Below are 27,927 nucleotides of genomic sequence, written 5' to 3'. Positions count from 1 at the left end.
GTGTGGGTCTCCTTCTCTAAAAAGTTGTTTGGGGTATTCTCTTCAGGTTGAGTTTGGGGGGAGGTGAGTTCTTGGGGTCCTGCATTCAGATGTAATTAGTCCACACAATGGCCTGGTTAAAGCTGGAATCCTCCGAGCCCCTCTGTCTTTGATTGTGTGGGCCAGCTGTGGAGGGAAGGCCATTATCTCCCTGTGTCCGGCAGCATAAAGGAGCCCCCAGCCCCTGTGTCCGGCAGCATAAAGGAGCCCCCAGCCCCACTCATCCTGCAGGACGGTTCCCACAGGGGAGGGCTGTGTGCTGGTCACCCTGTCGGAGGGGACAACCAGAAAAAAACTTCCACACACAACATGTGCATGGCCGCACACACACACACACACACACACACACACACAGTGTGTGTGAGTGTGTGTGTTTAACATGCATTTAAACACACACACTCCTGGTTGGGAAGGCTGTCTGCTTGCTGGTTGGGAGGGCTGGCTGCTTGCTGGTTGGGAGGGCTGGCTGCTTGCTGGTTGGGAGGGCTGGCTGCTTGCTGGTTGGGAGGGCTGGCTGCTTGCTGGTTGGGAGGGCTGGCTGCTTGCTGTTTGGGAGGGCTGGCTGCTTCCTGGTTGGGAGGGCTGGCTGCTTGCTGGTTGGGAGGGCTGGCTGCTTGCTGGTTGGGAGGGCTGGCTGCTTGCTGGTTGGGAGGGCTGGCTGCTTGCTGGTTGGGAGGGCTGGCTGCTTGCTGGTTGGGAGGGCTGGCTGCTTGCTGGTTGGGAGGGCTGGCTGCTTCCTGGTTCGAAAGTGAATCTTTACAGTTCAGGAGACATATAATTACTGTTAATCTGATGCTCAGATTCTCCACTATTAACTCTCAATCCTCTGAAGTCAGAGCCAAAGACACCGGGCTTGTGGTGTAACAGTGACCTATGTTGATGGAAGACTGGTCTACTGACTGAATTAGCAGCAACCCTTTCATCTAGTAAGGACAGGACTTGCATGGTGGATGTGTTATTAAGCCTGGTAATTGTCCAGCCCGTAGTTTGCATATTAGTCCATTAGGGTAATATGTTTTGCCTCTCTTCACACATGACTAGTCAGAGCCCCTGGCGACACGTTGGCGACCCTAATCATCGCAAATGTTCCTTCAATCCGCATTATTCAGTAAACGGGTCAATTTATGCCCACATAAATTGATCTAATTCTCTGCTCTTTGATTTATTTATTATTGTGAAAACATAAACACAAGTTATACATATATATAAATACATATACACATATTACTTAATGTATTTAAGATTGATCAATCAATGTTATTTAACGTGCATTTCTCAGTTTCAGTGAGCTGTGATTAGTGGCTGATGGAAGTTCTCATGTTAACATTATCTTCTTCTCTGGTTATTTGAAGGGTCACGTGTTCATCTTATAGGCCACTTATGATTAACTAGTGAGCTTTCTTATCACACTGGCTTAATAGCCAGGGTTAGGGTTAGTTATCACAGGGGTCTTACAGAACATTTAAAAATATGTAAATGTGTTTAACTAAAGACCTTTAGTAATAGGCACTCTGCTTTTACTTCAAAGAAACCGCGTTTACATGTATTTTTTTATCCATCTTTCTATGAACATTGTTTTGCCATATTTTTTATTGAAATTATAATCACATTTTTTATTAAATATATTAAGCCTTCTCTCTTGGGGTTGTGGGATATGAGAATATGAGATTACTTTGAAAATAGATTCCCACCACAAAACCTCCGCGTGCCAGTATCCCAAAGTTTACCCAACATGCAAGTTGCACTCGGCACCATGGGCGCGCGAGTAGGCAAGAAAGACTATTCTTTCCCCGTTTTCTCCTTTAGCCCCGAGGTGCCCTCTCCGCTCGCCTCCTTTTATTCGTCCCGTCGGCCGAGCGAGCTGCACGAATAGGTTCTTTGGGAAAGATCGAAAAGGAGAGGCGAATGCAGCTGTGACGTGGGCGTTGTTGTTCCATTCACTGCGCTCGCTATGGCAACGGGGCACGAGGCCGCGAAAATGCAGCTACTGTCTTTGGACAGCGTCATGATGGGAGAGAGGCAGCTGGAGGGTCCATGACACCATATATCTGCCCGAGATCAAGCCACCTCGCCCACCGAGAAATAGCGCAATATAACTAAAGTTATGCTGCTGTCATTAATTAACACCCTGGATAGTGCCAACTAAACCTTCTTTTTTCCAGTGATGACAGTTTTGTCAGATATGGATGTGGTTTTAAAAATAAATGCGCAATTGACAGACATGCCAGGGTATCAAGAAGAACATTGCTCATTTTACGCATCAACCGTCCTCTAAAAAACACGTTCCCTGTAGGTTATTAACCACTGCTTCTAACCAAATGTATAAAACTTTCGCAAGACTGTATTTCTGTGACCCCTATTTCTGCACAGAGGCAAGTGTCTGTCCACAGATCCTTGTCCAGACCCACGTTCCTCCCTGCTCTGTAGTGTGCGGCGGGACTGTATTGTTGGGGAGAGTGATAGGGGGTTCTATAGAATCTCCCGTGACCAATGAGCGGGGTGCTGTCAGGGGTAACCACATCTGTCAACCGTTCTTGGCCAATAAAGAGCGGAGCGAGGCGGACCTCAGGTGCGCGCCTCTGCGTCCCCTTGGCCCAGCGCCCGGGAGATAGAGAGAGACGCCTAGTTGCCCCGTGGCGGAGGAGAGTTACTGTCAAAGGCTGCTCGTTTTTAACTGGAGCCATCACTCCGGTTCCAAGAGTTATGGCGACCGCAGCATCCAACCACTATAGCGTCCTCTCTAGCCCCAGCAGCGCGCCTCCGCCGCACTCGGAGTCCGGGAGCATGCAGCAAGCGGCAGTGTACAGGGACGCGCACACCCTGCTCCAGAACGACTACACGTTATCGGGCGGCGGTCATCCGCTCAGCCACGCGCACCAGTGGATAACTGCTCTGTCGCACGGGGACGGGGTGCCCTGGCCGCCGAGTCCCCTCGGAGAGCAGGACGTGAAGCCCGTGCTGCAGAACAGTGACCGCGAGGAGCTGCAGAATTCCGCTAGTCTGCAGCAGCAACAGCGACACCCTCACCTCGCGCACCAGACACACCACGACGCCAGGGCATGGCGAACGAGCACGGCCACCACGCATATTCCCGGTATGGCGACGTCTGACGGACAGAGCCTCGTGTATTCCCAGTCGGGGTTCGGTCTGGTCGGGGGCGAGCAGGGGATGCATCATCACGGCCTGCGGGACGAGGAGCACCACAGCCATAGTCCGCACCTGAGCGAGCACGGCGGTGGCCACCAGCAGTCCCTCGCGCACCAACAGCACGGGGGACACGCGGACCATTCGGACGAGGACACGCCGACCTCGGACGACCTGGAGCAGTTCGCCAAGCAGTTTAAGCAGCGGCGCATCAAGCTGGGCTTCACGCAAGCGGATGTGGGGCTGGCTCTCGGGACTCTGTATGGAAACGTGTTTTCCCAGACCACTATCTGTAGATTTGAAGCACTGCAACTAAGCTTCAAAAACATGTGCAAACTCAAGCCCTTACTGAACAAGTGGCTCGAGGAAGCAGACTCCACGTCGGGGAGCCCCACAAGCCTGGATAAGATCGCGGCGCAGGGGAGAAAGAGGAAAAAGCGGACCTCCATTGAGGTGGGCGTGAAGGGGGCTCTGGAAAGCCATTTTCTCAAATGCCCCAAACCGGGCGCGGCGGAGATCACCTCCATAGCGGACAGCCTGCAGCTGGAGAAGGAGGTTGTGAGGGTTTGGTTCTGTAACAGGCGACAGAAGGAGAAGCGAATGACACCCGCCGGAGGACAGTTACAGGGAGGAGAGGACATGTATGGCGACACTCCCCCGCATCACGGCGGCCAGACTCCGGTGCAATGACCCGAACCCATTATCCTAAACACATGGACCCCTAAAGAGCGTTGAATGTCCCCCATTTGTCTCTCTGTGCCGGACCAGTTAGCATTGGACGTTAGCCAGTGCTAATGTAGAACCTACAAACACAGTGGGAATAGTTGGAACGCGGGCAGTCAGCAGCCGAGGCCGCGGCTACATGGGGTTTTTAACGCCCTCTAAAGCGCACTAGGTTATTCTACCGTGGCTTGACATCGTTGACATGAGGTGAAGTCAGAATGTGTTATAAATCAAAGACAGTATAGGCTAGTGTGTGCACGAGCTGTACCCGCGGGATAAAAGCAGGCATGAAAAGTCGCAGTCGTCGTTGGGTAAATAAACGCCATCTTTCAGTCATAACAAAAGCAACAGGGGTCTGACACCAGAAGCTGGACACGCCGCAACCGCTGCACCTGTTACCGACTAAAAGACATTTCAACCACCAGCATATATTATTATTATTATCATCATTATTGATGTTATTATTATCAAGCCTATAACATTCGTTCAGCTGTATTGTCACCATTTAAATGTGAAAGGACATTAGGCCTATAGGCCTACAGAAATATATAGCCTAATTGCAGACGAATTGTCATCTAACATTTGACATTAATTTACTGAACTTTAGGCGCTCAATATAGCTAGCATTCTTCACTAGTGTTAAACATTCAAATTAGAATCTGGTTGTACTGCTGTGCGAGTGCATCCAAGTAGCCTAATAAATCATGTAACAAATTATCAGGAATCTACAAATATTAGAATGTATCCCGTTCCGAGGAAACAGGCCATACAATTGTTAGTAGCAATAATAATATCAGGCCTAATAATAAGAATTTAAAAAATAATAAGGATTAGGGTAGGCCTATTAATGATAATAACAAGAGAATAATAAGAAAAATCTAATTAAAGTAGCTTTGGGGTGAAACTTCTAAAACTAGAATTGTTAAAGCTTCATTTAGTGCCCATGTGTACATTTGACAGAATATCCGCGCGCCTGTTTACAGTTTGTTCGTACTTGTATATTTATAAATGCTGTGACCTGAAAGAGCAGGACGGTAGCCTAGGTTACGCCGAGGCTTGGCCTTTCTGCCTTCATTTCCTAAGAAGAAAATAACGGAATATAACGCTACCAGCTCTGACACAAATGAATCTAATGACGAATTCATTCACTGAGAACAATATTCGTGGGATGTAACTTTATTCGTTTTTGTATCGCTTTGTATGTTTGTTGTTTGTTTTGTTGAATTCCTTCTGTCAGTCTGTGCCAAAGCACAAACGTGTTCGAGCACTAGTGCCAGTCAAACCCAACGGATCAAGGTTCCATCGTAGGCCTGAATGGACCTCTGCAAGATCCCGTCTGTTGCATTTGGAATTATGGGACTCTGTAGGCTGGATTCCGAAGGGAATTGAAAAAAGAAAGAATAAGGACAATTAGTAACTTAAATCCAAATGAAGGATTTTAAGCTTGAACATGGAATGAAAAGATAGACATTTGAACTGGCAGGCTCACGAATTACAGGTGATCACATTTAGTCCGAGATCATAATTTCTTAACACGTAGCCCATCTAGTAGCCTACAGATATGATCTTATTTTCTTTCAAAATCCATATTTTATAGTCGTTCAAAAATTCACATCCCTCATCGTTTGCAAATTTGAAGATTAGATACTCTTATTGCGGTTTAAATCTCTGGGTACATATGCACATAAAAAAATGTCTGAAAAGTGATTTTAAATGAAACACGAAAAATACATAATTATCTTTATAGCCCTCCTGGTATTTTAGTATTTCATAATTTGAAGTACAATTTTGCATGTCCCGGAACAACGCTCTTAATCCCAAACTGAATTAGGATTTTACAAAATGGCCTAATCTGTATTGACCTCAACTGTGACTCTGATTAGGGAAAAGAAAACAATTGCACAATTTATATATGCTTTTTGTCATTAAAACGTATTTGTTTTGCTATATAATACTTTTGTATTCTTCTCACATTATTTATTGAGCTGGCTTGACGAATGGGTCGTGACTATCCCGCGCTATGCTGTGTGGCAACAGGCTTGGGCGCGCGAGCCTGCATTATAATTATGGATTTTATCAATCTGTCTCGGTTGAAAAAAATGTCCTTCAGCGGTTTCCGATAAGTGTGTATTACCACTGATTTGCAACAATATTGTCTTGGGAAATACACTGTGTCTTTACACAATCTGCCTGCCAATAATATTTATGCAAAGATGAACATTGTTTATATGCCTATTTGAACGTCATTTCTTTGTTTACAATTCATTATACATTATACTGAAAAGGCAGATCCAACAATGTCAAGTAAGATTGAATACTTGTTGAATTTGGTGAAATAGGAAAGCAAAAGTCTGTATGGTTTCTAAATTGACTTTAGAACTAAAATGTCAAAAATGAACAGGATTTGTAGACCAACCTTCGTGTTGGTATGCAGCTATCACGCTTAAGGTGTTTAAATTGCTCAGTTTGCATTTACCGAAAAAGAGGAATATTGTTTTTAATCTGAAATGCTCTCTCAACATTAGGCCTACAGGTCTGAAATTCCACCTGATTGTGTTCCCCAGAACATAATTAAATTAATCAGGAATTTCTAATAGACTGAACAACAACATTTTCAGTGCTTAGTCCAATGATAATATGAAATGTTAGCACTATGTCTAAATATTCTACCAATGTCATAGACATTCTTGGAAGTTATGTTAATTGTATACAGACATATATCTATATTTATATTTTGATCTTGCATCATTTGGGTTGATTATTTTCTGCATCGTTGCGACCAGACCCAGGCCCTTGTTCTACTGTATCATCTGTCGGAAAGATGTGTCTGCTGAGCCGACAGTCCTGTACTGCCACCTGCTGGACGACCATACACCTGCAGCTCCTGAAGTCTAGGAGGACCAGGTGTGTCTCTGCTCTAAACAGGCTCTGTACCATAGACCAGGTGTGTCTCTGCTCTAAACAGGCTCTGTACCATAGACCAGGTGTGTCTCTGCTCTAACCAGACTCTCTTCCGCAGACAGTCTGCTACGTCTCGTCACTCTTACTGTAATGGGCTTCAGCGGTCATCTGCCTTGGGAGCGGAAAACCTGAAGGAGCAAAAACATCAGGTTGTATATTTCTACAGGCACCCTCCTACAGGCATCTGCCCTCACCCTCCTACAGGCTCAGCCCTCACCCTGCTACAGGCTCAGCCCTCACCCTGCTACAGGCTTCTGCCCTCACCCTCCTACAGGCATCTGCCCTCACCCTCCTACAGGCTCAGCCCTCACCCTGCTACAGGCTCAGCCCTCACCCTGCTACAGGCTTCTGCCCTCACCCTGCTACAGGCATCTGCCCTCACCCTGCTACAGGCTCAGCCCTCACCCTGCTACAGACATCTGCCCCCACCCTCCTACAGGCCTCTGCCCCCACCCTCCTACAGGCATCTGCCCTCACCCTCCTACAGGCATCTGCCCTCACCCTGCTACAGGCTTCTGCCCTCACCCTGCTACAGGCATCTGCCCTCACCCTGCTACAGGCTCAGCCCTCACCCTCCTACAGGCCTCTGCCCTCACCCTCCTACAGGCATCTGCCCTCACCCTCCTACAGGCATCTGCCCTCACCCTCCTACAGGCTCAGCCCTCACCCTGCTACAGGCTTCTGCCCTCACCCTGCTACAGGCATCTGCCCTCACCCTGCTACAGGCCTCTGCCCTCACCCTGCTACAGGCATCTGCCCTCATCTTCCTACAGGCATCTGCCCTCACTCTCCTACAGGCATCTGCCCTCACCCTGCTACAGGCATCTGCCACCACCCTGCTACAGGCATCTGCCCTCACCCTCCTACAGGCATCTGCCCTCACCCTCCTACAGGCATCTGCCCTCACCCTGCTACAGGCCTCTGCCCTCAACCTGCTACAGGCATCTGCCTTCACCCTGCTACAGGCCTCTGCCCTCACCCTGCTACAGGCATCTGCCCTCACCCTCCTACAGGCATCTGCCCTCACCCTCCTACAGGCATCTGCCCTCACCCTCCTACAGGCATCTACCCTCACCCTCCTACAGGCATCTGCCCTCACCCTGCTACAGGCTTCTGCCCTCACCCTCCTACAGGCATCTGCCCTCACCCTCCTACAGGCATCTGCCCTCACCCTCCTACAGGCATCTACCCTCACCCTCCTACAGGCATCTGCCCTCACCCTGCTACAGGCTTCTGCCCTCACCCTCCTACAGGCATCAGCCCTCACCCTCCTACAGGCATCTGCCCTCACCCTCCTACAGGCATCAGCCCTCACCCTCCTACAGGCATCTACCCTCACCCTGCTACAGGCTTCTGCCCTCACCCTCCTACAGGCATCAGCCCTCACCCTCCTACAGGCATCTGCCCTCACCCTCCTACAGGCATCTGCCCTCACCCTGCTACAGGCTTCTGCCCTCACCCTCCTACAGGCATCAGCCCTCACCCTCCTACAGGCATCTGCCCTCACCCTGCTACAGGCTTCTGCCCTCACCCTCCTACAGGCATCAGCCCTCACCCTCCTACAGGCATCTGCCCTCACCCTCCTACAGGCATCTGCCCTCACCCTGCTACAGGCTTCTGCCCTCACCCTCCTACAGGCATCTGCCCTCACCCTGCTACAGGCTCTGCATTATTCATATAATCACAAACATCACACACAGTCATAGTCCTTCACACACTTACACACAGAGGCACAGAGTTGAGTCTGTTATAATATAATAACAATATAACACATTATAGTGTGGTTATAATAGTAGTCTAATATAATATAACATAGTATACTGTGGTTTTAACAGTAGAGTTTCTCATAATATAGTGGTTATAATAGTACAATCTCATATTAAAATACATTATACTGTGGTTATAACAGTAGAGTCTATTATATTGTAACACATTATAGTGCGATTATAATAGTAGAGTATCTTATAAAACGACCAAAGGGTTATAATACTTGTATATTCATTGTTATAATATATAATACTCTAGAGGCTAGAGTCCTAACCCGTTACTCAAGTATTGTGGCTCAAATTTGTCTATGACTACAGCAGTCAGATAGAGGAAGAGAGAGGATTAGTGAAGGTGAGGGTTAGTGAGGGTGAGGGTTAGGTAGGACGAGCGCATTCAACAGTTCAAACATAAAAGACGAGTGCCACCCAGTAAAATGACCACAGCTATATTTAATATCATGAGTGATTCTTCATCTGCCTCTCATTTCTAGTTACATTCATAGGAAGGTTAGTTTATATTACAGTTTTGGGCAAATTTTTTCAATGCTCTTATTTTCTTCTTCCTTCTGGCTGACCTATGTACAGATCCTGGTGCAACAGGAAGGGATTCAGCACAACAGACAGACTATGAAATATCGGTTCTCGTCTAGCACAGATCTTCACAAGGAAGGGACATAGTGGGGCTGAACTCTGACCCCTGACCTGCTCTGTGTTCTGGACCTGGGTGAACTCTGATCCCTGACCTGCTCTGTGTTCTGGACCTGGGTGAACTCTGACCCCTGACCTTCTCTGTGTTCTGGACCTGGGTGAAGGTACAATAGTTTTTCTCCACAGTTTATAACCGGTAAGCTGAGCGCCTGGGCTGGGCTACATTCAGCAGTGGAACGTGTTGCTGGATGTTCATAATAAAGACATGCGGCCCATAGATCTGCCGTGCTGCCCTGCCATGCAGAGAGTGGAACCACCGTCTGTCTAGAACACGGAACACATAACGCTCAGAACTCATTCTTGAATACAATGGTTGTACTTGCACAGAAATGGAAGTGGAACTACATTATTTTTAATGATTTCAGTTTAAAACTGACCATATATTGTAGTAATGTGAGTTCAGTGTTTGCCCGATGTTACATCATGAACAGGTTGAAGTCCACAAGGCCAAAGTGATGTTCCTTCATCTGGGAGCAGGTACAGGAGCTTTGCTTTAATTGCAGATATGGTTTATGCTCTGAGGGTTAGGCTTAGGGTTAGGGCCAGGTACATAACGGAACTGCAGATGTTACACACACTCACACACAGCAAATAAATATGTAAACAAAATCATTAAGGTGCAAAACAACCCCACATTAAACTCCCTTACAGTGAACTAACAGACTAAATACACATAATTAGAATAACATCCTTACATAAGATATATGTAAGAAAAACATAAACAAGAATATAAATCAATAACAGTATACAACATTATGAGTAGATGGATCCTATGCTGGCACTGACATTAGCAATAGCCAATGTGTCTAGGGCTGGTTCTTCTCCAGGGCTGATGAAGGCAACATGCAGGCAGGATGTTCCAGACACACCATTCTTGCAGCCCCCCCATTCAGCAGCCCACCTTTATTATCCACAGCTAACAACAACCCAGTCTCACCATCCAGCTGCTACCAGTCTGCTCTGGGTACTGGTCCTGGTACCATCATAACCCGCTACTACACCACTAGAACCAGCTCTTCCAGATCAGCTCCATCAGAAAGATGCACCTTGTCAATGGCAGATTTTGAATAGTCTTGGGTATTCTACCTGAGTGTGTGTGTGTGTGTGGGGGGGGGGGTATTCTACCTGAGTGTGTGTGTGTGTGTGGGGGGGGTATTCTACCTGAGTGTGTGTGTGTCTCCGTATTTCACACTCCATCAGTGTCTGCATCTGAAGAGCTTGGATGACTCATCCATGCAGCCCCCGAGAAGGACTGTACAGCCCACAAACACACACACACACGCACGCTGCAGCCCCTGGGAAGGACTGTACAGCCCACAAACACACACACACACGCACGCTGCAGCCCCTGGGAAGGACTGTACAGCCCACAAACACACACACACACGCACGCTGCAGCCCCTGGGAAGGACTGTACAGGCCACACACACACACAAACACACACATGCACACGCTTATTAAACTCATACAGACTTACACAATGATGTACACAGACACACAGGAACACACAAGGCCAAAGATGGGAAGTAACAAAGTACAAATACTTTGTTTCTGTATTTTGGTTGGGCGTGATTTTTTGGTATCAGTAATTTACTTCACTATTTATTTAGACTATTAACTTTTTACTTTCACTCACAAATATCTGTACTTTATACTTCTTAAATTTTCAAGCCAGGCTTGTTACTTAAGTTTTAATCTATATTTGGTGGCATGATCAATATTATTTATTGTCATTGCGTGCCTTTTTTCATTTCCTGGCTATCATACACAACAAACCTAAGCTAGTCTACGAAGGTACGATGAAGCAGGGCAGAAGACAGCAATATTTTGTTTTGTTTGTTTAGAAAACAAAGTTTGCATCATTGATGAGTACTTGATGAGGATTCTACAATACTGTACTCTATTGTACTCTGCTTTTTTACTTTTCAACCAGTCTTTTTAAGCATGAGTATCTGTACTTCTACTTGAGTGAAGGATGTGAGTACTAATCTCTGCACACGGCCAAACATACGTCTGCTGTATGGCAAACTATAAGTAAACACACACACATACACAAGTAACAGCTGCTTTCTATTTGCACTCTTACCATGAAGCAGTTCAAACTGAAGAAGTATAGAATGAAGCAATGTAACTGTGACTACAAGGTCCCATGAAAGAGCCATCAAGTCAAGGAACTATTTAAACGCTCCAAGATTATCTAAGAGCAGTTTTCTAGCAGGATGCACCAGGCATCTGTATCGAGAACAGAAAAGTTCTGCCAAAGGCCAGTGTTGCCTCCGATCTATCTCATCTGTAAAGGCTTGCTCTGGCCTGGTGAAGGAAGCCAAACACACCTAAAGACAGCCCTGCGTAGAAACGTGGATAACAGATAACCGGAGGGAAAGTTTCTCTGGCACGTAAAGCATCCATGTACCTCCACCTCTAATCTATATCCGAGTGATTGTTCCATCTGCACTTGATGGCTGATTGCACAGACATACAGTGTATCAGATATATATATGGGTTCCTATATTTATGTCTGCAGAACACTCTTTGTGCCAAAAGTTATGCAACGCCAATGTGCTACCTATTGAAGGCTAACCCTAACCCTATCAATAGCTAACCCTACCAGACCCATCTCAGCACACATGCCACCATGGATAAATATTGATGACACCTTCAAAGGTTCTGGAGGTCTCTGCAATGGTCAGTTGAAAACTGTCTCATGAGATGACATGTTGGAATGTGGTCCTGTACCAGCAATAGTGCATCATGAGGGTGGGCCTCCACGCATGCTGCAGCTAGCAGGGACACACCGGTGCAGTTAGGGATTAAGATTGCCATGGAGACTGCAGGGGTCAAAGACCACCCACAAGGTAAAACGAGCATGGAGGAATCCTACAGGACAACCACTTATTTACAATATATGACATTGGAAATCATATACATTATATTTATATATCTATTATTTATCTGCAAGCTATCTATACTATTTATAGTCATCATATTAAATCAAATATTCTGTTTTTGATTCAAGATCTGATGTATTTATGTTGAACTGTTCGTTTTTTATACAGTTCCCCAAGTATCAACATACTTTATAATATACTAGCGATGCAATTTAAGAAGGGCACAGATCAAGTTGTTGTTAGTCAAACACACACACACACACTTGGGGTGTGTGGCTCAATTAGGGGACACAGGTACTACACATACATGGTTGCCGCAGTGACGGCAGGAAGCAGGGATGGCCAGGGGAGGAGTTTCTCGGCTATGGCGTCATAGAATCCTGGTATTTCCTTCTATCATTCTCTTCTCTCTTTCTTTCCTCCTCTCTTTTCCTAGGATCTTTCTCCATCTCCACCCGTCTTCACTATCTCTCCTTCATCTCTCCATCCCTCCATCTCTCCTCAATCCCTATTCTCACTTTATCCCTCCTTCTCTTGAGCTATCTCTCACTTTCTCTACTTTATTGTGCAAAATCTCCAGTCAACGTCTCGAGTCACACAGGCAGCGAAGAGTTCCTGGTGCTGAAACCCCCCAGTCCTCCCCTGGGGTAGGGGGACCAGTCCTCCCCAGGGGTAGGGGGACCAGTCCTCCCCTGGGGTAGGGGGACCAGTCCTCCCCAGGGGTAGGGGGAACTGTCCTCCCCTGGGGCATCTGCAGAGAAAGATGTGTGTGTTGCCGAGCAACATCAACACTTGAACTGTTCTATCTCGGAACACTCCGTGTCCATGTCAGAGTCGTAGAGCGACTGGCCCGTCCGGTCGCTGTCTGGGGAGAGGGGCTCAGCCGGAGTGTGTTTGTGTGTGTGTGGGGACAAGGGCTCAGCCGGCATGTGTGTGGGGGGGGTCTCCTGGAAGGTATCTGTGTGAGAGTAGAGTCCCAGGTCTGGCTGCCCGCTGTCCTCGCTGCTGTCGCCGTAGCAGAAGTCCTCCAGGTCCACAAACCACTCAGGCCAGAAGCGCCGGCGAATCCTCTCACAGTACATGGCCAGGTTGATCAGTTCACCTTGGAAGCAGAGGTTACTCAGTGACAGACCCATACAGCCATGCGTCTGTGAGTGTGTGTTCTGAGTGTGTTCCGAGTGTGTTCCGAGTGTGTTTTCTGAGTGTGTTTTCAGAAGTTCTGAGTGAGTTCTCACCACTAAGGGAAAAAAGCTAGTATTTACCACAAAATAATCATAAATAACACTTTTGCAAAGATAATCTTTTTTGCAATCAAGACTAAGATTGATGAGTTTAGTCATGCATTATATACACATCCTCATGTCGCGTACTGATGACCTCACGCGTCATTCTGTGTTGCGTGCTGATGACCTCACCTTTGATGAGCTGCTCTGGTCGTGAGCCGGGCAGCGTCCACATAGCAGGGGCCAGATGGCTGAACACTGCAGCATCGACCGTGGTCAGCTGGGAGCCCATCAGGTACCTCTTATCACCTGCATAGAGAACCACTGGTACTGTCACTGCTTCATTACTCTCTTTCTTTAGTACTCTCTCATCTACAATCCAGTGTATCACCGCTGATGGATCCCCATCAGTTTGCTTACCAGGCTAACAGATCTGTAGAAGATGCCATCAACCTGGCTGTTCACTCTACTCTGCAACATCTGGAGTCAAGTAACACTTATGCACGTATGCTGTTTATTGACTTTAGCTAAGCCTTCAACACAATTGATCAACTCATTCTCTTCTCCAGGCTGCAAGCCATGAATATCGACATAGCTCTGTGTCACTAGATACTGGACTTCCTGAGAAACAGAACTCAAACAGTCAAAGTCAACAACGCAACATCATGCCCTCTGACCCCCAACACAGGTGCGCCGCAAGTCTGTGTGCTATCTGTTCTCCATTTACACAAATGACCTGAGATCTCACCACCACTCCATCAAGATGCTCAAATATGCAGATGACACCACCATCATCGGCCTAATAAGAGATTAGGGTTGAGTCTCAGTACATCAAGGAGGTGAACTGGGCTGTAGACTGGTGTAGGAAGAACAAGCTCCATCTTAACGCCTCAAAAACTAAGGAAATAGTTGTGGACTTGAGAAGAAGGAAACACCAAAGCCTTAGTTAATATATTTGACCAGCCCATAACCCTTACAGAGTCCTTTACATTTCTGGGCTCTTACATCAGCCAAAATTTGAAATGGGATATCAACCCCTCCCACCTTATTGAAAAGCCCAACAAAGACTGTATTTCCTCAGACAACTGAAAAAGTTTCATGTCAACAAACACCATTTGGTGCTCTTCTATAAAGCCATCATAGAAAGTTTCATCACCGCATCAACATCTGTCTGGTATGGAAGTTCTGACAGCGCACAAATATGAAACTGGAGAGTGGTCACCAAAGCCTCCTACATTATTGTTTATGACCTTCCATCAGTCCTCTCCTTGTATGCTGAGCGTAGCTTAAATCGTGCAAAGAACATAATCAGAGACTCCTCCCATCCAAGCCATTACTTTTTTTGAACTTCTGCCTTCTGGAAGACGCTACAGATCTATGCGAGCTGGAACGACTCGCCTCAATAACAGCTTCTTCCCCTCTGCTATCAGACTCCTGAACTCCCAAAGATGACCTGGACTTTTTCAATTATTTATTTTTTTCCTATCCCCATCTCCCCCCTCCTCACTGTACTGAGCTACCTATGACAAAAGAATACCACCAACATTGTTGTGTGGCAATAAAGTTTGTATCTATCTATCTATCTATCTATCTATCTATCTATCTATTACCACAAATATTTGTATTATTGCTATGCATACTTGTATTAACACTGTGTAGACTTGTATTTTTACAGTCTTATCACTGTGTAGACTTGTATTATTACTTATACTTGTATTGTTACTGTATACTTGTATTAACACTGTGTAGACTTGTATTTTTACAGTCTTATCACTGTGTAGACTTGTATTATTACTGTATACTTGTATTGTTACTGTATACTTGTATTAACACTGTGTAGACTTGTATTGTTATTGTAGACTTGTATCATCACTGTGTATGCTTTATATTTTTATATTGATCCTTTGATTTGATTGGTTCTGCAGTGACATCTGAATTTCCCCTCAGGGATAAATAAAGTTATATAGTATAAGACTGTCAGGGTGAGAGGAAGGGTAGGACCCAAATGCAAGGGAGTACGCAGCCATTTTGACAACAAAGGGTTTATTCTCGAAAAGCCAGGGGAACAGATAGGGTACTACCTAGCAGGGTCGCCAGAGTACGCATGTCCTTTTCCATCAGAGCGTACACTTCCTCCTTGGAGAAGCGACCAATCCCGTGTCCGTACATCTCTCTCCTGACGATGCCGCTGGTCAGGTGAGCGAAGATCCAGCGGAGGGAGTCGCTCAGTGGGCCGCTCAGCGCCAGCAGCCTCTGGGTGTCTTCCAGACGGTCCACCCACTGGCAGTACGCCATGGTCCTGCTCACACACACCCACACACACACACGTATGCACACCATACACACCATACACACAAACACCATACACACAAACACCATACACACCCACACCATACACACAAACACCATACACACAAACACCATACACACAAACACCATACACACCCACACCATACACACAAACACCATACACACCCACACACGTATGCACACCCACACACACACGTATACACACCATACACAAAAACACCATACACACCCACCCACACACACGTATGCACACCATACACACCCACACACCATAAACACAAACACCATACTCACACCATACACACACACCATACACACAAACACCATACACACCCACGTATGCACACCATACACACAAACACCATACACACCCACACCATACACACAAACACCATACACACCCACACGTATGCACACCATACACACCCACAAACACACCATAAACACAAACACCATACACACCCACAAACACACCATAAACACAAACACCATACACACCCACAAACACAAACACCATACACACACACCATACACACAAACACCATACAGACACCATACAAACACACCCAAACCATACACACACACGTCCGCACACACGCCCCCCCACACACATACACACGCGTTAGTGTTGAACACTAGTGTTTCTACAGGTGTGTTAGCCAGGTGTTCTGTGGTTCCTGCTCTCCTACCAGTAGAAGTGCTCCTCAACCATCTTGATGATGGCACGCGACAGCGCCCTCTCCTGGGGGCTCAGCCTGCTGTTCAGGCTCACGCCCAGCTTGGCCTCCAGGAAGTCGATGATGAACTCTGTCCCACAAACCTGCTGCCTGTTGTACTCTATCCAGGGCATTTTTCCCTGTGGGGACAGCTTCCCATCAAAGTAGTTCTAAGAGCGAGGAAGAGGAGAGGGGGCAGGGGTAGAAGTGGGGGTAGGAGGAGAGTGGGGGAGATGTAGAACCAGGGAGAGGTAGAAGGAGGAGAGGGAGAGAGGGGGGCAGAGGTAGAAGGGGGGGTAGAAGGAGGAGAGAGAGGTAGACGGAGGAGAAGAAGGGGGAGAAGTAGAAGGAGGAGAGGGGGAGGAAGAAGAGGTTAGGCTTGGCTCTCACTAGAGACTTCTACCCCTCTCTCTTTCTCTCACACAGACACCATATATATATATATTACTTTTTTGTCTCTTTATCACACATACACACCTGGTAGGGCAGGTCTCTATCTGTCACACACACCTGGTAGGGCAGGTCTCTATCTGTCACACACACCTGGTAGGGCAGGTCTCTATCTGTCACAGACACACCTGGTAGGGCCGGTCTCTATCTGTCACACATACCTGGTAGGGCCTGTCTCTATCTGTCACACACACCTGGGAGGGCAGGTCTCTATCTGTCACACACACCTGGTAGGGCAGGTCTCTATCTGTCACACACACCTGGGAGGGCAGGTCTCTATCTGTCACAAACACCTGGTAGGGCCGGTCTCTATCTGTCACACACACTTGGTAGGGCCGGTCTCTATCTGTCACACACACTTGGTAGGGCCGGTCTCTATCTGTCACACACACCTGGTAGGGCCGGTCTCTATCTGTCAAAAACAATTGGTAGGGCTGGTCTCTATCTGTCAGACACACCTGGTAGGGCAGGTCGACCATGCGCAGGTAGGTCTCCATCTTGAGGCAGGCGGGCGAGAGAGAGGGGGCACCAGTCTGAGGCCGGGAGAACTGGTGCAGGATGATGGCATCCTTAGAGTCCAGCTCCTGCTCCTTCCTGTCCACCAATCACACAGTAGGAGTTTAACAAGCATAGAGAATGACCAATCTGGGGCCAGTTGCATAAAAATAGACCTAGTCTTAGACTTCAATGCAACTTTAAGTCCAACTTGCCATAGACACTTCAATTTACCAGTTGCATAAAGCTTTACTATCAGTGACTAACATAAGACTGACTTAGATAGCCTGTTGCGCTTTGCATTATGGGTAAAATAAGACACTTCAAGTAAAAAGAAAACATGGAGGCAGTGACGTGCGGTGAGGTTCGTGGCTCTTTCAAAGTCAGATTTACAAATATAGGCTATGAATTCAACAGAGCAGCATCAATTCATCATTCAACTGGCTGCTTGCATATTGACTAATGGTTATGTTTCATATCCCATATCAGCATTCTTTACACACACATGGGTAAGGTAGCTACATGTTTGGCCAAAGAAAAGCGTTAAATTAAAGTTTAAGACAGTCTAAGGCTAAGACTAGTCTTAAACTAAGTTTATGCAACTGGCCCCAGCAGTTGTGTTTTATGTCTGTTTATAGTGATGTTGTTATGGTAGCATGAAACCGTGTCACCAAACTGTTCTCCTCAGTGCTGGATCAAAACAATGAGTCCCAGGTTTGATGTGAGATCTTTTTTAATGACATCAATGCTGATAACCAACTGATTCCCTAAAGATCTTTATAAGCAGGACTTGGAAAGGAAGACTCACCCTATTGTATCAGTGAGCAACGGACGAGATTGAGAGTGGCCTTAGTGAATCTTAAGATAGCCTATGCATGTTTCCTTTTACTTTGTACACACAAAAACTTAACACAGCAATATGCTTCATAAATAAAATAATAAAATAAAGTGTGCTTGTCTTTGGCACACCCTTCAGTGTGTGATCAGCTAGCATACTTGGTACAGCTAACTAGTACAACTAACTAGTACAGCTAACTAGTACAGCTAACTAGTACAGCTAACTAGCACTGAGTACTTCCAGCTAACTAGCACTCAGTACATTCAGCTAACTAGCACTGAGTACTTTCAGCTAACTAGCACTGAGTACTTCCAGCTAACTAGCACTCAGTACATTCAGCTAACTAGCACTGAGTACTTCCAGCTAACTAGCACTGAGTACTTCCATGTAACTCTGAGTAGCTAACGAGCGCTGAGCTTTGCCTCAGGCCTGAGCCGTGAGCACCGGACGAAAGCAATGTCAAAGCAATTAGGACATGGCTAAGAAACACAGCACATCCTAATCCTAACATAGCCATTGCACTAGATAACATTACCAACTAAAACGTCACAAGCACGGTCACCAAAGGGCTCTGCACTCACGTGTGAATAAGGCAGATCAGGAATGTAGCAGTTCACTTTTAGAAATGCTGAAAGATTATGGTCGCATGAGTGGGTTCTGAATTACTGAGGCGATTCACTTCACCTTCTCCACAAATGCATCTTTCATCTCAATGACAAAATGAATGGCTACTATCCTTTTAGATAAATACAAAAATCCAGGGTAGACTATATAAGCAATGTGATATAGCCTGTGATTGTAGACCCGAAACAAAACAAGCAACGTCTGCATTACAACCACACAAAATGTATTTTGGCAAAGTAGGATTGTACCTGTTCTTAATGGAAAACAGTGAATCATCTAACCCTAACCTTAAGTCCAGCATCGATCTAAGACGGTGTGTAGTTTATCTAAACGTCCTTGGCGAGTAGGCCTCGGGGCCACTGCTGCAGGTAACCTGAGATTGTGTTAAGTAAACAACAGCGGCCAAACACACTAGAGTATAGACTATTGTTTACTGAGCTACGGAAAATATATCGGGTTTTAAATTGAGTAATTCGTGTCTTTGGAACTGATTTACGACCGAATCTATACTATCTATCTATCTCATGTGAGCCATTTGTAACCTAAAGGTCATAGCCTACTACAAACGAAAGCGCTAGAAAATTAGTCACCGGGGATGCTTGCCATACAGCCCACAAGTCACAGTATGTCCTTGAGAAATTGTTAATTGTAAGCCTTTGCAAACAATAGCCTATCTCTAGTATATTTTTGAATCTCTCAAATATATGGGATTGTAATTAAATGTAAAAAATCCCATAATGCTTCTGAACATGGAATCTCCTTTACCGGGCACGGGCCGTTGCATTACAGCCTCACGAGTCCTGATTCTCAAACGATTCCGCTTGTGCTGCCCTCACCCCGCCCAACCCGTGGAGATTATATCATATTTTACCATTCTAATGAAACACACTTCAGCGAGCATTTGCTTCAAGTATATTATGGTCAGCCAACACAACAAACCATTAAACTGAACTAATGTCAACGCTGATACTAAACCATGCAAACATCGGTGTATTTTGCTGTTTTTTGCCGCCTCTACGGTTTTACAGTAGCCTACCTGATGGCTAGCAGCTCGTGCAGTAGATAGGCAGCGGCAGCAAGCAGAGCCCCCCCGGTTATATACAGCGTTTTCCGCCACCATGAGTCCGAGCCCAAGGCTGACATGATCCCGCCGTAGTCCTGCAGTGGATAGGCGACGATGTACCCGTAGAACGAGACGTTCTCATCGGAGCCGCAAAGACCGAATGAGAAACTCTGGTTCCGGCCGAGATCAACCACACACGGCCGCGTCCAGGCAAACCCGACGCGCCAGAACATCCTCTCTGTCCTTGGCCTCTTTCCGCCTTTCTTTGGCCCGTTTTGGCTTCATCGACGGGGGCTTCATGAGTGCTGGGGTGTTGTGGAGGTAGACGCGGCGAGGAAACAGCAAAGGGGGACCATCTCGCCTGTCGGTTGTCCCCGCGGCGGGGTCGGCATCCTTCGCAGCCGCTCGCCGCTGCTGCGTTTGTGTTCTTGTTCTCTGCCGCGGATGAGAGTGACGTCACGGAGACCGTACCTATGGGTACCAGCCTCTGGTGGCTGCAGGCGGTAGGCTACTACCGCTATATGGATAACTTCGATCCAAAGGACACATTCGCACAGTGAATTAAACACAAGAGCGAAATGTAATGTTGTTTAGGCCCGCATAAAAAAAAATCTTCATAAATTAACTTGCTTTGGTAATGTCCACGTGTCAGCAGGTTGTGTTCCTTTTACAGGATCATACCACTACGGGTCACCCACTAGTGAAACAGTTCACTGTTGACTAACCAATAATGTGCTTGACTTGAAAGGAGTCTTGCATTATTAAATAACTATTTTATCTATTTGAAAGAAGTCAATTAGATTTTCCACACATCAGGCAGAACATCATAATGTCAGTCTAACCCTAACCAGCTCAGCTTGCTTGAACAGAAAAGTGATGTCTTCCGATGTACATTTGAATCCAGCAGCTTTATTCTGTAAGGCATTCAAACACAGGAACACACATACAAACTCTCAAAGTATCACCAAACTAAAATATATCAACAGGTAATATACACAAACAAATTTGCTATAATTCATTTTGATTTAAAAAACAAATCCACAGAAAATATAAATTGGACCCTTCCTGGCCAGTAAGGGTTAGAGCTGGTCAGATATGAGGAAAATCCTTGAACTGAAAAACAACATAGAACCCTGCCGGCCCATAGAGGATGGACACCTGAGGAGGGGTGTGTGTTGGGTGAGGAGGGGTGTGTGTTGGGTGAGGAGGGGTGTGTGTTGGGTGAGGAGGGGTGTGTGTTGGGTGAGGAGGGGTGTGTGTTGGGTGAGGAGGGGTGTGTGTTGGGTGAGGAGGGGTGTGTGTTGGGTGAGGAGGGGTGTGTGTTGGGTGAGGAGGGGTGTGTGTTGGGTGAGGAGGGGTGTGTGTTGGGTGAGGAGGGGTGTGTGTTGGGTGAGGAGGGGTGTGTGTTGGGTGAGGAGGGGTGTGTGTTGGGTGAGGAGGGGTGTGTGTGTTGGGTGAGGAGGGGTGTGTGTGTTGGTTGAGGAGGGGTGTGTGTTGGGTGAGGAGGGGTGTGTGTTGGGTGAGGAGGGGTGTGTGTTGGGTGAGGAGGGGTGTGTGTTGGGTGAGGAGGGGTGTGTGTTGGTTGAGGAGGGGTGTGTGTTGGGTGAGGAGGGGTGTGTGTGTTGGTTGAGGAGGGGTGTGTGTGTTGGTTGAGGAGGGGTGTGTGTTGGGTGAGGAGGGGTGTGTGTTGGTTGAGGAGATGTGTGTGTTGGTTGAGGAGGGGTGTCTGTTGGTTGAGGAGGGGTGTGTGTTGGTTGAGGAGGGGTGTGTGTTGGTTGAGGAGGGGTGTGTGTTGGTTGAGGAGGGGTGTGTGTTGGTTGAGGTGTGTGTTGAGTAAGGAAGGTAACTGTTGATGTAATCTTCACAGTAAACAAAACATTTCAGTATTACATAATTTTCATAGAGCGTGTGCTCCATAAAATAAAAAGCAAACAAGGAATAAAATGAGTAAGGCCATTTACAGCCAGAGGACAGGGGAAGTATAAGTCAAGATGTCTCCTGGACCTCCCAGCTCTACACCCACCTCACACACCACACTGGACTTCATACCACAACTAAGGACTTCTTTTTCCCTGAGGAATAAAAACACCTACTTATTGTTGCAAACACACACACACACGCACATACACGGGAGTGTTGTGACACACACACAACTAATGATCAAGTTCTCTGGTCCCACAGAGCAAATAACAACCCCTGAAACATGTCAAGGAAGTCAGGATTATCATTGTAATTATAACACCTTCTTTCAGTCCCACCTCTTTTCACCTTATTTATTTCTCTCTCATTTCTCCCCATCTCCTTCAATTATCTTTATCTCTTCCTCTCCTCTTCCCCATTTCTCTCTCCCTCCCCCCATTCCTATCTCCCTCTAACCTTGACCCCTGCTTCCTATTAGATGAATCAGCACATGGGAGGAGATGGATGTTTCAGTCTGGTAGAGGAGGTTGCTTCAGTGCACTGCAATGTGTGAAATTCCCTCTGATGTCACAATGTGGATGTGTGATGTCAATAGCAGTCCCCCTTCATCTTACTATGACTGGCTGTAGGAGTTGTTTTGGTTTCCATTGGAGCTCTGGTCATTCTCACTAGGGCACAAACACACACAGGGAGATTGAAAGTATATGATTAGACAAAATCAAGAATAAAAATCGAACAATTAGAAAGTTTTAGTGCCTGTATTGTGAGTGCTCAGGACTAGTGTAGAGGAACTTTAAGACAAGTAAAGGAACGTTTTGGAGAAGACTATGACAGGTTTAGTCCGGAGGTTTGGCCTGACCTGTTGGGGGGGGGTTTGGGCTTCGGCATCTTGCTGAGCACTGATGCCATCTCCTTCCTGTCATCAAAGTTCTTCCATTGGTCGTAAAGCTTAAGGATCACCCTGATAATCTCCAGGATCTGCCAATCAAAACGCAGTCAACAGGTCACACACAGGCCTAGTGAAAACAATTCAATACACAGTTTTGCTGAAAACAGTTCAGAGCCAGTTGTGTCCATGATACCATTGCTGAAATCAAATTTTCTGAACAGTCTTGTGGGTTTTCAACAACAAAAAATTTGGGGTTTGGATGATACAGAAATCCAGCTAAAAGGTTAAAACTCATTGGCCCAAAAACCTTTTTCTGAGATGATGACTAATTCTTAGAAGGTTTATTAAATCGGTTTTAACCTTCTGTGCTGCCTGGTTAGGACACCTGAATTGTCCAGTAAGACCAGACTCAGGACGCTTGTTAAAGTGACCAGCAAGGTGTCAGGGAGGCATGCAGAGCTCCTGGGTGTTTCTAATCTGGGTGTTTCTAATCAGGTCCTTAGGAGGGCTGATGCTACGCTGGGCTGCCTGGAACCCCACTTCCCAGGGGTGGAGCTCAGCTGCCTCAGCTGGTAGGACGTCTGCAGGACTCCAAGTTCCCTTCATCCCAAGTGCTACTGATATGTTAAATGGCAGGCAGCACATTGGCTGCATACCTTGCACTATCCTGTACTTTGCACACTTTCTTATTCGCTTACTTGCATTTGGTATGAATCTCCATTTTCCAGGGTTTTATGTTCTCCTTTGTATTGTATTTTATGTGAACCCTGGCCGCTAAATAATCCCCCTAGTCGTAAAAATAAAGACACTCTGGAACCTGTATCTTCTTACTTTGTCCATGTCGACTGACAGCTCAGCGAACCACTGCCTGGCATCTTTCTGCTGCACCACACAGGCCACGTGCAGACAGGCTGGTGAGAAGAGGGAAGACTATTAACGTAACACCACAGCATTTCACTACTATAGTTACAGGATCCAAGTCTTACCAAGTGCGATCATGAATGGAGGATAGAGGAGGCAGAGATCTGTCCTGTATGTGTCGTTCACTATTCTCCTGAGGAGAAAACAGAGGCTGCCAGTGACTCCTAGTGTAAACCCACACAGGGTCAGGGATTAACCCACACAGGGTCAGGGATTAACCCACACGGGGTCAGGGATTAACCCACATCCTGATCATCATTCAGGTACAGAGGAACAGAGTGCCCCCCCCCCCTCACCAGGCCAGAGGCAGCAGCATGTCCTCCTGCCCCATGTCCTGCACGTACTGCAGCAGCGGCCGGTACGGGTGGAACACAATCAGGCAGCAGTCCTGGAACAGGGGCAGAGTTATTCCTGAACCTGTGTGTGAATTTCAGGACTGTGTGGATAATGTGTGCGTTTCAGGACTGTGTGAATAATGTGTGCGTTTCAGGACTGTGTGGATAATGTGTGCGTTTCAGGACTGTGTAGATAATGTGTGCGTTTCAGGACTGTGTGGATAATGTGTGCGTTTCAGGACTGTGTAGATAATGTGTGCGTTTCAGGACTGTGTGGATAATGTGTGCGTTTCAGGACTGTGTAGATAATGTGTGCGTTTCAGGACTGTGTGGATAATGTGTGCGTTTCAGGTATATGTGGATAGAAGATATATCCGTGGATGATCAAGCATCAGAAGTGATGACATCAGTTGGCTGGGTGGTCAGGTGGTCAGGACTCACCATCAGCTCCAGCAGGTAGAATTCACACTCCAGTATCTATGGTGACAAGGAGGAAACAGGACGCATTAAAAAGGCAGGATCGATAAGTTTTGCAAACCTGCAATTTTGGCTTGAGTTTGAAAGCTCAAGCCAACAGCTTGACAGCTGTGCGATGATGCTGGAGAATCACAGCATCCTGCCAGCTTAATCTGAACAGTGTGAATCATTTGTCCCCATCCCTCCTCACCAGGAGACCCTCTGGGACAGGCGAGGAGTTCGGAAGTGTGTGTGTGTGTGTGTGTGTAGGCCCCAGAGGTTTCCTAGAGACTCAGTGGAGACTAAATTACTTTGTGCTGCCTTCACAAACACTTAGCAAGGCCTTGAGAGGCACGGACACACACACACACACACACACTCACGACCGAGTTGGTCACCATCTCTCGAGGCAACGGGAGCTTTTCCACAGCCGTGAGAACAGCAGCTGTGGAATGTGGCGTCTGGGTGACATTGAGGTAGCTATTCTGCAGCTCAACACGGACGCTCAGCCATACCAGCTTAATGTACCATACTATATCACTATGGAGACAGGGAGGATGTACCATACTATATCACTATGGAGACAGGGAGGATGTACCATACTATATCACTATGGAGACAGGTAGGATGTACCATACTATATCACTATGGAGACAGGGAGGATGTACCATACTATATCACTATGGAGACAGGGAGGATGCACTCTATCACTATGGAGGCACGAAGTCAGGTGGCTGAGCGGTGAGGGAATCGGGCTAGTAATCCGAAGGTTGCCAGTTCGATTCCCGGTCATGCCAACTGACGTTGTGTCCTTGGGCAAGGCACTTCACCCTGCTTGCCTCGGGGGAATGTCCCTGTATTCACTGTAAGTCGCTCTGGATAAGAGCGTCTGCTAAATGACTAAATGTAAATGTAAGTGAGGCAGGGCCTGTTTGTAGCCTGTGGCAGCACACCAACACTACACTAGTACTCACATGGTTCATTCTGTAGGGAAACTCCTTTGGGAACGCGTAAGAGAACCTGGTTTTCACTGTAAGGAAAGAAAACACATCACTCAGACCATCATGCTTCCAGAAAACTCATCCTATTGGCTCCTAGTGTGCACAGCAGGTCTCACTCTCACCCAGCAGGTCTCACTCTCACCCAGCAGGTCTCACTCTCACCCAGCAGGTCTCACTCTCACCCAGCAGGTCTCACTCTCACCCAGCAGGTCTCACTCTCACCCAGCAGTTCTCACTTACACACAGAAGTAGCAGCAGAGATCAGCCTGGTGTTGGAGACCACGCCAAACTCCTGCAGGGAATAACACATACCCAGACAGAGGAACATATCATTAAAGCAAGCAGCCTACCACAACACATAACACTTCCCCACACTCACTAAGCCACTACCCTATGTACTGTAAACAAAGCCTTACAACCAATCATTTTAAACCCTGTAGGGAGGTTTTACCTCCACTTTGGATGCCAGGAACACGCATGTGGGAGCCATGAGCACAGGGTCTATACTTTTCAGTGAGTATCTGAGAACAGGGAGAGATGCAAACACTGAGATATTACACACCAACTCGTCATCAGCAAGCTAACTGGTATAGTAGCTAAGTGTTACTGCAGCCACCAGCTCACCTGGCATAGAAGCGTTTGAAATAGACGGTTGCCGTGGCAATGACTTGCTGCCTCAGCTTCAGGTGTTCCCCCAGGGCCTGGATGACTGGGACAGGACAGCAAGTCAAACCCAAATACACAGGATGAGGAGTCAAACCCAGAGCACTATAACTTCAGATCCATTAGCTTCCCTGCCAAGTGGATGGGTGTAGCTGTGGTAGAGCATTTGACCCCAGATCAATCCCATCATCAGTTCAACCCCACCAATGGTACATCACTTTGGATAAAGGCGTCTGTTAAACAAATCCATTCTTATTTTATTTAATATTTTTGGAACCCAATATTATGGTGCATGTCCGTGACATGTCTGTCTGTCTCGCAGCGTTGCTATGGTTACCATTGGCAAAGAAGATCTGCAATTTCCAGTATTCTTCCTCTGTGAGGAATTTCATATCTTTCTGCCGTTCCTTTATTAGGTCCTGCTTGTCCAGAACCCACTGCAGGCTGGAGAAGGGGGACAATACTTAATAATGAACACATTAGATAGATGGATACACATTATTGTACAACTGTATTAAACGTACACTGTGACTGGGTAAACGTGTCTTGAAAGAAACACGACTCTGACCAAATTAAACATTATTAGGGATTCAGACTTGCCAGCTAGCTAGCTAGTAGTACGCATACGCTAACACAGTAACCACTCAAAAACCATTTAGCTAGCTAGCACTAGTTGGCTGGCTTACGAAATACTTACACGTTTTCATTTATTTGTATTGTTAAAATAACAATTTATGTGTACGGTAATATCAGACAGGGACGAGTGTTGTTGTAGTCGATGAAAACCAACAAACACAGCCAAGTTCGCTAGGCTAGCTAACTAGCTATCATGCTAACACAATGTAAGGGGATGGGCATGTTTGAGTTGGATACTTACTAATGCGAACTCTGCCAGAAGTTCCCAGCCATATTTCAGGAATTGGGAAAAAATAACTTTTTTATAACAAAGAAGTAAACCGCTATAAGAAAGTCGTGTAAAAATCAATTTATGTAGCAGCTTAAAACGGTATCTGGGTCACCGTGTTGGTATACTTGGTTCCGGAAGTTTTGTTCCGGTTAGAAGTTCAGTCTGGTGATTTGAAAGCAAAAATGCTAATGAAACAGCCCCTTGACTCCGTCTACTACATTGTTAATAATTGCTTACATTTTGTTTGATTGTCTGGCTTTAAGAAGATATGAGATACCTTCCTACACATAGACCTTTTAGAAAACATTTTTTTATAACCTGCGTATTGATAGCAATAATGATTTCTTTCTTGTTTACATAGACCAGACAACAGCAGGGATGTGTTCTCTAAGTTCAAACTCGTGGTTTCTCTTCACATCTGCAATAGAACGCGACCCTCTGCACCTGCCACTTCCATGCAACCCCCCCTCCCCTCAGTATGAACAAGCAGACTATAAACTTTCCATCAACAATGAGTAATTAGATTAAAGCTGAGTTGGGCTAGTGCGTTTTTCAAACAACACAAAATAGTCTTACTGAAATGAACCACGCCATACACTATGGAGTAAGGCGTGAGGATACCCTAAATGTATCACAGAAAAGGGAATTAATTACCTCCGTTTATGGATTCAATTATTAAGACTCATTCAACCCTCTAAATATACTACTTACGGAGCCCCGATAGATATTTTAGTTGTCAGTCAGCCTTGGGATGGGAAGGCTCGACATTCTTCGCCGGTGGTGCGTCTTGCTTTAGTGGGAAGGGCTCTAACTTTGGTATAAAACACTTTCACCACTCACAGTTGATGTGAGTGATCTGTTTCCCCCTGTTCAGTAAAGTTGCGGAT

The 27,927-nt window shown here is 46.5% G+C and overlaps 4 protein-coding genes across 4 annotated transcripts in view; 2 read left to right on the top strand and 2 right to left on the bottom strand.

The window, feature by feature from the left end:
- LOC136947507 (adhesion G protein-coupled receptor F5-like) overlaps positions 1-27,927 on the top strand; it is a 116,669-nt gene that overhangs the window by 66,727 nt on the left and 22,015 nt on the right. The gene's annotated exons all lie outside the window — the stretch shown is intronic.
- On the top strand, positions 2,530-3,873 carry pou3f2a (POU class 3 homeobox 2a). The gene has a single exon (XM_067242100.1). The coding sequence runs from the start codon at positions 2,530-2,532 to the stop codon at positions 3,871-3,873; it is 1,344 nt and encodes a 447-aa protein (XP_067098201.1).
- On the bottom strand, positions 13,015-20,211 carry faxca (failed axon connections homolog, metaxin like GST domain containing a). Its single transcript, XM_067242179.1, has 6 exons — positions 19,922-20,211; positions 17,387-17,522; positions 16,452-16,648; positions 15,534-15,751; positions 13,645-13,761; positions 13,015-13,331 (listed from the first exon to the last, which is right to left on the bottom strand). The coding sequence occupies exons 1-6, from the start codon at positions 20,179-20,181 to the stop codon at positions 13,015-13,017; spliced, it is 1,245 nt and encodes a 414-aa protein (XP_067098280.1). The 5' UTR covers positions 20,182-20,211.
- On the bottom strand, positions 21,700-27,845 carry ccnc (cyclin C). The gene is made up of 14 exons (XM_067241468.1): positions 27,752-27,845; positions 27,011-27,202; positions 26,471-26,577; positions 26,095-26,179; positions 25,922-25,991; positions 25,711-25,762; positions 25,444-25,499; positions 24,455-24,490; positions 23,975-24,066; positions 23,744-23,811; positions 23,589-23,668; positions 22,728-22,846; positions 22,483-22,536; positions 21,700-22,020 (listed from the first exon to the last, which is right to left on the bottom strand). Coding segments are annotated over exons 2-14 (852 nt in total). The 5' UTR covers positions 27,043-27,202; positions 27,752-27,845; the 3' UTR covers positions 21,700-22,019.

The sequence above is a fragment of the Osmerus mordax genome, chromosome 8 (genome assembly GCF_038355195.1).
Source record: "Osmerus mordax isolate fOsmMor3 chromosome 8, fOsmMor3.pri, whole genome shotgun sequence".
Lineage (NCBI taxonomy): Eukaryota > Metazoa > Chordata > Actinopteri > Osmeriformes > Osmeridae > Osmerus > Osmerus mordax.
Note: the sequence above shows the minus strand (reverse complement) of the source record. Positions and strands in the feature narration are given on the sequence as shown.

Coding starts and splice junctions, on each gene's coding strand:
- faxca (XM_067242179.1), bottom strand. CDS start 20,181: ATGTTCTGGCGCGTCGGGTTTGCCTGGACGCGGCCGTGTGTGGTTGAT. Junction 16,649..17,386: donor TGGTCGACCTGCCCTACCAG/GTGTGTCTGACA, acceptor CCTCGCTCTTAG/AACTACTTTGATGGGAAGCT. Junction 15,752..16,451: donor GTTGAGGAGCACTTCTACTG/GTAGGAGAGCAG, acceptor GTGTGTGAGCAG/GACCATGGCGTACTGCCAGT.
- pou3f2a (XM_067242100.1), top strand. CDS start 2,530: ATGAGCGGGGTGCTGTCAGGGGTAACCACATCTGTCAACCGTTCTTGG.
- ccnc (XM_067241468.1), bottom strand. CDS start 27,042: ATGGCTGGGAACTTCTGGCAGAGTTCGCATTA. Junction 26,578..27,010: donor TTCTGGCAGAGTTCGCATTA/GTAAGTATCCAA, acceptor CCCCTTCTCCAG/CCTGCAGTGGGTTCTGGACA. Junction 24,491..25,443: donor TTCCCTACAGAATGAACCAT/GTGAGTACTAGT, acceptor TTGTCACCATAG/ATACTGGAGTGTGAATTCTA.